Source organism: Phascolarctos cinereus, unplaced genomic scaffold (genome assembly GCF_003287225.1).
Source record: "Phascolarctos cinereus isolate Bilbo 61053 unplaced genomic scaffold, phaCin_HiC Scaffold_4;HRSCAF=312, whole genome shotgun sequence".
In the NCBI taxonomy this organism is placed as follows: domain Eukaryota; kingdom Metazoa; phylum Chordata; class Mammalia; order Diprotodontia; family Phascolarctidae; genus Phascolarctos; species Phascolarctos cinereus.
Window position 1 is genome coordinate 169,481,991 of NW_027555847.1, and position 12,211 is coordinate 169,494,201.

The 12,211-nt window shown below is 39.8% G+C and overlaps 1 protein-coding gene across 1 annotated transcript in view; it reads right to left on the reverse strand.

Moving 5' to 3' along the window:
* The window catches only part of TEKT5 (tektin 5), a 68,125-nt gene that overhangs the window by 37,274 nt on the left and 18,640 nt on the right, over positions 1 to 12,211 (reverse strand). The window contains exon 5 of the mRNA XM_020972536.2: positions 9,939 to 10,161. Within this exon, the coding sequence (XP_020828195.1) occupies positions 9,939 to 10,161 (223 nt within the window). The remainder of the gene's footprint in view (positions 1 to 9,938; positions 10,162 to 12,211) is intronic.

The window sequence follows — 12,211 nt, forward strand, 5'->3', positions numbered from 1 at the left end:
TGGAATTTAGGGATGTGGTCTCAGAGCACATATCTCCTTTCTCCCTTTTTTCTCTCCTCGAAGATTCATCTTCCTGAGTTCAAATCTGTCTTCAGATACTTACTAGTTATATGACTCTGGACAAGTCACTTACCCAATTTACCTCAGTTCTCTCATTTGTAAAATGAGCTGGAGAAGAAAATGGCAAACTACTCCAGTATCTTTGCCAAGAAAACCTCAAATGGGGTCACAAAGAGTCAAACATGACTGAAAGAACCCAACAATAACAACAACAACATTGATACACAAGTACCAGTTACCTCAGGGTCAACACATAGGGCCCTGCTGTAGGGAACAGTGGTAAGTGAACAAATCCCTTGTGAACAAGGTCTGATCATCCCTACTATCCAGGTCAGCCTTGCTTAAATACACTCTAGCTTTCATTGTCCTTTCTAAGATGTGGCACCTGGATCAAAATATAATATTTCAGAAGTAAACTGACTAGGGTAGAATACAGTGCATAGATCAGTCACTAAGGCCTCAATTTCTTCATCTGCAAAATTAAGGGATTAAACTAGATGACACCATCAGGGGTGGTCTAGAGCTTAGTTTATTCTTTTGTTGATTGTCTCTAGAACAGTACCATCAAACTGAAATAGAAATGAGGGCCATTAAACTGTAATCAAGGTCCCTATCAACTTTAAAAAACCACATATTGACATTATACATGCTCTATTGTATTTTTATCTATTTTGGTATATATTTCCCAGTTACATTTTAATCTGGTTCAGGTACATGAGCATTCAGGAGTGTTGTGGGCCACATGTGCCAGGCCAGAGGGGGGATCCTGTAGCCTTGAGACCACATGTGGCCTCTAGGTCCTCAAATGCAGCCTTTGACTGAATCCAAATTTCATAGAACAAATCTTCTTAATAAAAAGGATTTGTTCTGTAAAACTTGGACTCAGTCAAAAGGCTGTAACCAAAGGACCTAGAAGGCCACATGTGGCCTCAAGGCTGCAGGTTCCCACCCCTGTACCAGGCAGTATGTTTGATACTTCGGGTCTAGACTTAAGAAGGTGATAGAAGAAATCTTAATAATAATTCAGATTAAACTTAAAAGTACGTTGTATATACTTTTTTTCCCCCTAGAGAGCTGATTGTTAAACCAGCACATTTCTGTCTCTAAGGTCCCTACCAATGCTAGGATCTGAATATTTTGGGGATCTCTATCTGATTTTACTGGTGTAAGGGAACTCCTGAAGAGCAATTCCTTCTACCAGTGTAGGTCAATACCCCTGCTGCTCTACAACTCAGAGTCTTAGAGAGTTGCCTAGGACACTGAGAGGTTAAGTGACCTACCCAAGGTCACATAGACAGACAGGTAGGATTTAACCCAGGCTTTTCCTGCCTTCAAGGCCAGCTTAGTAACCACTACCCCAAGGCTGCCTTCCTAGGCATCTGTGATCCTATAAATAGATTCAGGTGGGGTTAGGCAGAGAAGACTTCCTGCATGGATGCCAAATGGGAAGAAAGGAAAAGACGTTCCAGATGGAAGGTAAAACAGGGACAGTCTTAAAGGCAAAGAGAAGGAGCCAGTTTTGTGTGGAGGGAGGATGCCAATTAATTTTCATTGAAAAAGCAGAAAAGTAAATTGGTGGACTGGGAATAAGTACCCAAAATGGTGAATCATTTGGTGGATATAGTTCAGTCTTATACAGGCCATATGCTTCAGAATACTTATAAAGCAAAAAAAAAAAATTTTTTTTTTACAGAGTAAAAATTTAAATCTGCCAAGCCCTTTACATACCTCCTCTCATTTGGTTTTCCCCATAATCCTGTGAGGTAAGTGCTTTTACTCCCTTTATTTTAAAAATGAGGAAACTGGGGCTCAGACAGATAAAATACCTTATTGAGGGTCAAACAGAGAACAAGTGTCCGAGGTAGAATTCAAACCCAGGTCTTCCTGACTCTCCATCCACACTGTCCTAATTATGGATGAGTGAAAGAGTGCTCAGAGTGGGATAGGGAGATTCTAGGGATGGTAGCAGATACTTGGAGACAAGATGGAGATAGATAGAGAAGGGAGGAAGGGGATATGCCTTAGCTGAGGAAAGAATCAAAAGATAGCGACACTAATTGGGACATTTAGTCATATTTATGGATGAATGAGAAAGATCAGGGTAGAGAAGAGCCTAGAGGCAGCTAGGTGCCTGGAGTCAGGAAGACCTTAGTTCAAATCTGGCCTCAAACACTTACTAGCTGTGTGACCCCAAGCAAGTCATTGTACCTCTGTTTGCCTTAATCCACTGGAGAAGGAAATGGCGAACCACTCAAGTATCTTTGCCAAGACAACCTCATAGATAACATGGTTCACGGAAATACAAAGAAGCAGATGTGAACAAACGACAACAGCAAGGGAAGAACCTACTGTGGGGGAATACCTAGACTCAATCACTTTACAAAGCAAACCCAGCTAGACCCTCCATGGCATTGCCTAAAGCTCAGCAGATGTAGAAACTGAACTCCTTGGGTTCCAATGGTATGATAAAAAAAAAAGTACTAGTCAGGTGTAGGAATGGTGAAGGAAGAAAGAGGAGATTATCTAGCCAGGAGAAAGGCTCGATGAAGAAAGTTTTTGTTTTTCTAAGATGTGACTATTCCTAAGTCAAACTGAATGCTCACGTGACTAAAGTCATCTGTCTGCCACTTGAGACAATATGAGGACCCTAGTAACAAGATATTCCCCCAGCCTTCTTTATTGTGCCCTTGTCTGGGGGGATGCCTCATTTTTAGAAAGACTGGTTGAAGTAAATTGGCTATACTCATGTTGTTCTGGAACAGATCTGGCTGCTTGCAGAGCAGAAAAGAATTTTTCATTCAGAAATGGTTCCAGACCAAGTTAAATAAACAATCTGTGTAGGCTTTGAGGGAGCAAACTGAGTCTGAAGGCCAGGGCCCCTCACCCTCTCCGGAGGTTTGCCTGGTTAACTAAGGAGGAATTTGGCTTTCACGGGAAAGTGAAATTTTTCCTGGTGCTGACGGTCATTTGAAAATCAAAAGCCAAAATGAACTCCAAATAAAAACAAAGTGACTCTCTTTAAGGTTAGAATTCATGCACTTTTGAACTCTGAATCTCATTTAGGAATTCTTAAAACTTTCTTTCCTCTCCTCATTTTAAATGTGATATTCTCCTCCGTTAATCTCTATACACACCAGAGTCTTAATTTGCTCATCAATATCATTAATAACTTTTACATTTTGACTTTGGTGATCTAATTCACCAAGAGTTCAATATTATTTTATTCATATCTTCTCTTCCAGAAAACTTTCCTAAACTAATCAAGCATTGGACGTTACCTATTGTGTATGCACAATTGTTGGTTTTTTCACAAGATTTAACATTCTGTACATTTAATATTTTTAGCCCTAATAAAGAATGATTTGCAATTCAATGGGCATGAATCGGTCCTTCTGTACAAGCACTATAGATTGATGATAAACTGGGACCATAAATGAATACAGAGTGACTGCATTGCATTTGGTGAATTTCTAGATTTTCAAGGATCCTAAGCTGCTGCTAATTAAAAAAAAAAAGATCTTTTTAACACCAATATTCTCCTAGTTATTTGATATGGCTGCTAATTATGGAATACTACAGTCTCCAAAGAATTAAGGTTGTGAGTCATCCAAAAGGCAACAGAGAGGCATGTGGTGGGAGTTAGAAGACAGCACCATATCATCTGCCAAATTTTCTTCCACTTTAGTATTTTTAAATTCTAAATCAATTATTCTTTCTTTCAGAGCTTCTACTTCTCCATCACGTATTCCATTTTTTCCTACTCTGCCATTGTTTGTTTGTTTTTAATTCCGTATTAAGAGCTCTGATTTCTCCCTTAAGTTCACTTCTAAGTTTTTCTTTTAAGAGCTTTCTCTTTAGAACTATTCTTAAATTTCTTGCTATTATCCTTTGATCTCAAGGAAGTCCATAGGATTTCTCTCTTTTATTGAGTAATATTGATTCTTTCCCTTTTAATATTATAATATTTGTTCAACATGCTTTGGTGTCTTATGGGGTTTTATTCATTATATTTGTATCAGCCTTTCTGTTGGTTTATCTGCTGTTGTGCTGGGGATTTGTTTGTTTGTTTGTTTGTTTTGTTTGTTTAAGCTTTCTCTCTTGAGCTTTTGGAATTTCATCTTCTCTTGTATTCCCTGCTAGTCACTCACTTTTGAAAATCCCTCTCACTTCTTTGTGTCTTCCTCCTTCCACTACATGGACTCAGGGAAGTGCTACTAGGCAGGGTCTGCCTCCCCATGTTAGGGGATATTGGGATTGGATGGGCCCAGGTCTCTACACTGAGGTGGAGAGGACAGATATCCAATCAGCTGTTCAGTCCCATTTTCACCCAGCCCATCATAATGTTGTCTGTTAGCTGGTGGTTCTGGGTACCACTTACTGCTAATCTTCTGTCCTTCCTGAACCTTCTATCTGTCTGTCTCCTTCCTCCTTCTCCTTCACTAATAGCAGCTGGAAAGAATCCATATCTGCTATCTTTCACAGAGTTCAGGTGGAGTCATTTCTGTGGGACAGTCCTATAGTCCTATAGTCCTATGAGTCAGAAGCCTATGACCTTGCTTGTGCAAACTGAGGAAGGAAGGCACAGAGTTGCTTAGGGGTAGGAACTCTGAATAAGAAGTTTTCTGATATTAATTCCGATATTACCATGTATGTGGATTCTATATTCTTATCTTGCGGGTTACACAATTGCAATTACTCTATATCTGGTACATCATCCCTTCCTTTTGAGGATTTAAAGTTGGAGAAGTTTATAGAAAGCAACTAATTTGCCATCTTGTTGGTCACATCAAAGATACGCACAGGAGAAGTATAAAGGAAGTCATCAGAAAGATATATAATTGGGAAAGGTGAGAAGTCATGTAGCAAGAATGAGGGATCACTGATCAAGTCAGGGAGGGGGTGGAAAGAAGGGACCAAGCATTTATAAACATGTACCATATGCCAGGCACCATGTTAAGTGTTTTACAGATATTATCTTAGAGTGCATACTCCATTAGAATCTACACAGTGTCGAGAGATCTAGAGGAAGACCTCCATCATGTACCCGGATATCCTGGGAAGGACTTATGGGGAAACATGGACAAGAGTTACATAGGATAAAAAAGTATGGGTGGATGTAATGTGTATCATTGTAGGGAGGACCAGCAGCAGTGAGATCGTAGGTCCATCAAAGTATCAAGATATAATTCTATATGGTTATAAATCCTAGAACATCATGATCAAGAAAGAATCAAGATTTCAGGTCAATGAGGAGACTCATGAGATGTGTAAGAAGGCTATGTACAGCACATTACCAGTGGTGACTTGTGCAAAAAAAAAGTGGCAGTACATCATCAAAGAAATGTATGAAAAGAAAAGCAAGTGGGTCTGTCACATGGTAAGGACAAGGTTTGCGATGTGCTTTACATATGTTATCTTGTTTGATCCTCCCAACAATCTTGGAAGGGAAGTACTATTATTATTCCCATTTTACAGATGAGAAAATCGATGCAAACAAAAGTTAAGTGATTTACTTGCCCAGGGTCACACAGCTAGTAAGTGACTGAGGTAGGATTGAAACTCAGATATTTCTGACTTTGAGAACTAGCATTCTATGCCCTTCACTACTGGAATCAGAAGAATTGGGTCCAAATTCAATTCTACCACTTGCTGATTCCCTATGTAATCTCCAGCAAGTCACCACCTCTCTGAGCCATTGTTTCCTTCTTTATAAGATAAAGAAAGCAAAATTTACACTACTGGTCTGACAGTGTTATTGTGACAAGATTAAAGGTCAGAGCACTTTGTAAACAATAAAAGCCATATAAATTAATAGATATTTTATTTGTAATATAAACACCATGAATAAGTATCTCGCTATTGCCAGCTTTTCCAAAACCCATTGGAAAGGAATGAGTTTCAAGAGTTGGGTTCATGCTTTCTTCTGTTTTGGAAGAACCAATGCCTATGTCACTGCCTGAATGGACATTAATTAAATATGAGCCATGGATGATAAAGAATAAAAGAAGGAAAACATTCTGACTCTTTCCCTGGCAGCCCTGTGGTCCTTCTCAAAGATGGGTACAAGTTCTGTCTGCATCTTACTCCAAATCACTTAGGAGATGGGGAATTTTAGAAGATGAGAAACTAGATTGATGTATTTGATGACATGATGTTAACTATGTTTCAGGAATGTGTGGTTTATTATGATTCCCCTGTGCATGCTGTCAGAGCTTCATATTGCTAATAACAAAGATAGGAAAATTATGATGAGGCTCAGAAGTAAGAGCTACTGAGTTATAGCAGAAATGGGGAAGGAGTTTGCATTTGCACAAATTGGAAAGGATATCTATATATACATATATATACATATATACACACATAGATATATACATATACATATGTACATATCTATGTGTGTATATATATATTTATATATATATATATATATATATATATATACGTATGTATATTAAGGGAGTGAGCTAACCAGATTCTTCTCAGAAAGAAACCTGGAATGATTTTGCTTGGCATGTTGAGTTTGGAAACCAAACTCAAAGTAGATCAAATCTCCTTAGGATTAGATGACTGTTATTTGTCTCTTGGAGGGGACTTTGTTCTCTGAATAATCTGAGTATGAGACAGGAGGGTTAGAAAAAAACTCCATATTGTGTTCAGATGTTGGCTAATGCCAACCCAGGCTAATGCCTGTGTGGATAACTAGAACTTTGTTGGGGATGCCAACCTTACACGCCCTCCTCTGTGCCAAAGGGCCTTTCAACAGAGTATCCAGACTGGGTAATTAGATGCATGTGGAAGGAGCTCTCACAGATGTACATCTGTAGTTTCCACAAGCCCCAATTGTCAGGTCAGCCACTCTCCTCAAAAAGGCAGTAGCTCTGATTACATACTTTGTAGTTCTGGGCTATTTTAGCCTAGAGACTTATCAGCCCTTTCCCAACAGCAGTAAAATATACTCTGAAACCTAACCCAGAGAGGCTCTAGGAGTGGGAAGTACTGCTTAGCCTTGGCTTTACTGGAGACCACAAATGGAGGAATTGTTAAAGGTTAAATGTCTTCTAGCATTGGCCTGCTCAGATGGCCAAAAGCCTAGTTCCAAATGTGCCCTGTAGGCCTATGCAATCCAGTAATTCTAGCACTTGGGGGCAAATTCAGTTGAGGGAGGGTAATGGGGTGATTTAAAGTATGACCACTTCTGTGCATGTCTGAGGTGGAATGGAGACTGAGGTCATGGGAGTTGAGAAGGTTGAGCAACTGAAAGGCTAGGGTGTTTTTTTAAATGAGCAGAGAGTTAGGGTGAAGAAGATTGTGAAGTAGAGATCAAACTTATTGGGAAAGAGGAATAATGACCCAGAGGTTCAGAGATAGCAATAACAAGGATCTGACATGATTGAGTGAACTTTTAGAGGGGGAGAGTTGACTGTGGAATAATGGTAGCAAAGGATATGTTAAGGACTATAAGAAAAGAGGCAACCAGACTCTGACCAAGGGATGTAGTGTCATCAGAAGAAAGCTAGGTTTCAATGAGCACCTGGGATGGAAGGAATGTAAGACACAATTAAGGAGAGATGTATAAAGTTCATTAGCAATAGAGGAGGGCTGAGGATGGGGGAGAGGGGGAGGGAGGTTCAATGGAAAGGAAGGCAAGATGGAAAAGGAGGATAAGGAATGAGGAGTTGAGTACACTATAGAAATGGGACAAGAGGATGATGCAAGGCTGTCAGGTAGCAAATGCTAATCCCTCCTCCACATTCTGTTATCATATCTTGGTGTCCTGCATTCTTCCCAGGCCAGGTGGTAAATCAGCAGCAGTTCACCCTTTTGTGAACAGGCAGCCCCAGGAAAGGAACATGAGAATTACTGACGCTGGGGTGTGGGTGAAAGTCCAAAGAAATGAGCCAGGGAGGGTTTGGGGTGGTCTAGGAGTTCCTCCCAAGTTGTGTTGTTCAGTCATGTCTGACCCCATTTGGGGTTTTCTTGGCAAAGATACTTTAGTGGTTAGCCATTTCCTTCTCCAGCTCATTTTATAGATGAGGAACTAAGGCAAACAGGGTTAAGTGATTTGCCCAGGGTCACATAGCTAGTAAGTGTCTGAGGCCATATTTGAACTCATGAACATGAGTCTTCCTGTCTTCAGGCCCAGCACTCTAACCATTTCACCACCTATCTGCCCAACTTATAGCCTAGCTCAAAGCCCTGCCTGCTCCTAGTTAGTTTCAGATCTGACCCAACACCAAATCCCTAAGAAACTCATAGTTTCCATTCTACATAACCTGCCCTTGAAAATCATGTTCACATGACCAGTTAGAAACTATTAATTACTTTCCAGGGCAGTTGAGGTTTGAGAGTCTATATTTTCAGGATGTGGCTAGCAGTTCAGATCAATGGGAAAGGAATAGGTGCCAACTTTAATAAAAGATACAAGTTAAAAGTGGGCACTTAAAAACTACACAATAATAATGAACTGTTGAAATGGTGAAATACTGAATGCATTCTCTGCCTACCCACCTCCCTTCAATATCTTATTCTCTTATCTAGAAGAGCTCAAAACTGATAATCATCGACAGAATGCCAAGCTGAGGCCTGAACCTTATCTTGTTTCTTTCTTTGGCAAATGGCAAGCAGGTCTTGTTAGAGCTTAATTTATTCACTCTAGGCACTGACTTATTAGCAAAACAGCTGGTGATTAAGTAATTGAGATTAATATCAGACCCATGAGGCAATGGGAAACTCTGAGTGGTGGGAGATGGGAATTTGAAATTTCATTTGAATTAAAGTGGTGGAAATCTTAAAAGAAAAGAAAAAAAGCTTGACTCAAAATATCTATTCTCTCCATTAAAGACAAACCACAGCTATACAACCAAGTAAAATAGAATAAATATTAAAAACCCTACCCAGCCCATGAACTTTGTGCTGTGGTAATAAATACAATATGATATTAAACTATGTTTGATGTATCAAACTAAATGCTTATTAAAACAAAAAGCACTGGTTTTATTGTCATCTTTGGCAAGGAGGTAGGGTGGGGTCCAGACCTGTGATTTCAGTGGTGTATGAAATTTCTTCTGAGAAAATCCCCTTTACCAATGCAGACCTTCAATAACTATGCAATTTAAAGTTGTCTCAGGCTTCAAAAGAGGTTATATGACCTGCTCAGGATATCCTGGCCAGTATGTATTAGAGATGTGACTTAAAAGTCTTTCTTATTCTGTGGCTGCTTCCTATCCACTACACCATGCTATTTTTATTAACATGTCTAAAAAAAGAACAAATGTAACTAAACAATGATTCCCAATTTCCCTCCTTTTCCTTAACCTCAAAATCTCCCAACAAATCCATCAACCAAAATCATGGTTCTCTCCTGGAACCTTTAAAGTCAAAAGGTTATGTTTCCCAGTGTGCCAACATGGGCAGAGTAGGTCTGCTCAGTCCTGCTTGTGGAAGCAATGGCTTAGGAGATCACAGATCACCTTTATTCTTATAAACATCAAACAAGGACACCAACTGGAGAAGCAGAGTAGAGTTAGGAACTCACCAACAATCTCTGGTATCTTTGTCCAAGAATGCCATTGTCCACTTTGCTACTTTATTTGAAGCACATTAGTAAACAAGGGAAGATTTGCAAATAAGGCTTAGGCGTAGGGAGTAAGCCAATCTATACCCACCAGGAAGCTCATATCTGGCTCTGGGTTACCTACCAGCTGCTAGATGTTGGATTAGAATCACAGACTGATGGGCTAGGTAGGTATACATGGGTCATCTCCTACATTTTCCTACCTGTGGGTAGGCTTTCTCCTAGATGGAAGTGAAGAGAGAAGAAGCAGGGTTTGTTCCATTCTGAAAGATCTCCTTAATAGTCCTGATGGTAGCTTGCTTACCTTTGCCAGCTGCATCTGAAGTTTATTTTTCACATCCGTCACTTCAGAAATTCGAGTGCTGAAGGCCAGGTTGGTATTAGTAAACTGCTTCCATATTTGATCTGATGAGCCTTCCAGTAGGTTCTCAGCTTCCTCCCGGAGCCGGATGGAGCTAGCTCTCATGTTCTGAGAATGTCTAATGTTATCGTCACTAAACTTGGCCCATGTCTCAGGTACTGAGACCCTGCAAGAAAAACACACAAGAAACTAAAATGAGGTCGAGCAGTCAGATATCACCATGGGCCTTCCTTTTACCTCGTTTTTGTTTTTTTTTTTTTGTTTTTTTTTTAGGAATGGAAGGGAAATGACTATAACATCTTAGGCCTTTCTGAAGTCACGAAGATAGGGTCCACCATCAGCTATCTGATTTAGTTCAAACTGAGCAATGTTAATTGAGTGATTATTCTGTAAAAAGTTCTATTCTTTCTTACCCATGAGGAAAAACTGAAGGAACTTAGATAGCTTAAATTAGGGAAGGAAGGAAGAACAATTTAAGTATAACCTGTAAGGATATAAAGGTGACAAATAGGTGTTCTCTGTCAGTCAGAACAAGAGAAAATGGGCTTAAACTTCCAACAATTTAGAGGTAGAAAAAATCCTGGAAATAACTTAGCCCACTCCTGTTACGTTGCAGATGAAGAAACTGAGGCTCAGATAGGTTAAATGACCTCTCAAAGTCACTTGGGTGTTAAGTAGCAGAAATGCAAGTTAGCTAATAGGAAGGACTTGTTGACAAAGAGAATAGTCAGTAACTGGAATGAATGGCCAGAAGAAGCAATGGAGTTTCCTTCTCTGGTGGTCTTCAGGAAAGGGACAGACCCACATATATTTAGGCTGATTTAGGTGCCTAGGACTTGATTAGATGTCCTCCCAAGCTCCTTTTCAGCCCAAAGAGTCCTTAGTTAATAAATAAAAGCTGATTTCCATTCTAAGGAGGAAAAGGAAAGGAGATTCAATTTCCTGAAACTCTATTGCAGGAGAAGGCTGGCTTTTCCGGAGTTCCTAGAGCTTATTTATGTTTCTCAGCAAGTAGAAATTAAAATATACACAGGATTGCATTGTTAGGCTCATTTGGTGGTCATTATAAAATAGCAGCACACTGTATCTCTGGCCTTCTAAAGAGAGACTTAGAGGCTGCTCAGTGACTTGCAAGAGACCTTAGAGATTCTGTAGGCCAACTATCATATTTTATTGATGAGAAAAACTGAAGCCCACAAAGATAAGGCCATTTCTCCTAGGCCACAGTGCTATACAACACCACCATGCCACTGGGAGGAGTGTCAAGGGCTAGGCAAAAAGTTTATAGGGTGGATTTCTTTTTAATCTGTCTTCAAGTCTGATGAACAGACTAATAAATTTGTGATTGCATTGAGGCCATTCACGATGTCAATGAACAGCAGTGTTATTGAAAATGAGTCATAATTGGCCTCACTCCTTCCAGTCTCTCTCCCCTCTCTAATTTGTCTTCCACAAAGCTTCCAAAATAACCAAAACAAACAAACAAACAAAAACCAAACAAAAGGACAAACAAAAACAGGTCTGACTATGTTCCTGTCCTGCTCAAGAATCTTCTATGACTCTGTGTTAGTTCAAGGATAAAATAGAAACTCCTCAGCTTGACGTTTAAAGTCAAATTCTGGCCCCAGTCCTGCTTTACCAGATTGATTTCTCTCCTCATCATACTGTAGGATCTCTTTGCTATTTTCTGAACCCAGCATTCCATCCCCAGATTTCTTTGCCTTTGCTCTTCTATGTTCCTGGAATGTATTCTTTCTTTACTTCTCCTTCTTAGAATCCTTTGCTGTTGTTCAGTCATGTCTGACTCTTTGTGACCCCATCTGAGGTTTTCTTGGCAAAGATACTGGAGTGGTTTGCCATTTCCTTCTCCAACTCATTTTACAGATGAGGAAACTGAGGCAAATAGAGTTAAGTGACTTGCCCAGGGTTATACTGTAAGTGTCTGAGGCCAGATTTGAACAAAAGAAGAATTTTCCTGACTCTAGGCCCTGCACTTTGCCACCTAGCAGCCAGGAGAATCCTTATCTTTCTTCGTTTTTCTACCTCCTACTGGAAGCTTTTTCTGGTCTCAATCAACATTCAATCAACAATTAACCAACAAGTCTTAATTAATCTTAAGTGCAAATCACTTACAAATGCTAAAGAAAGACAGAGTTCCTACACTCAAGGAGCTTACATTCACCTCCCTCAAATTAGATTGTTTACTAATCTGTGCA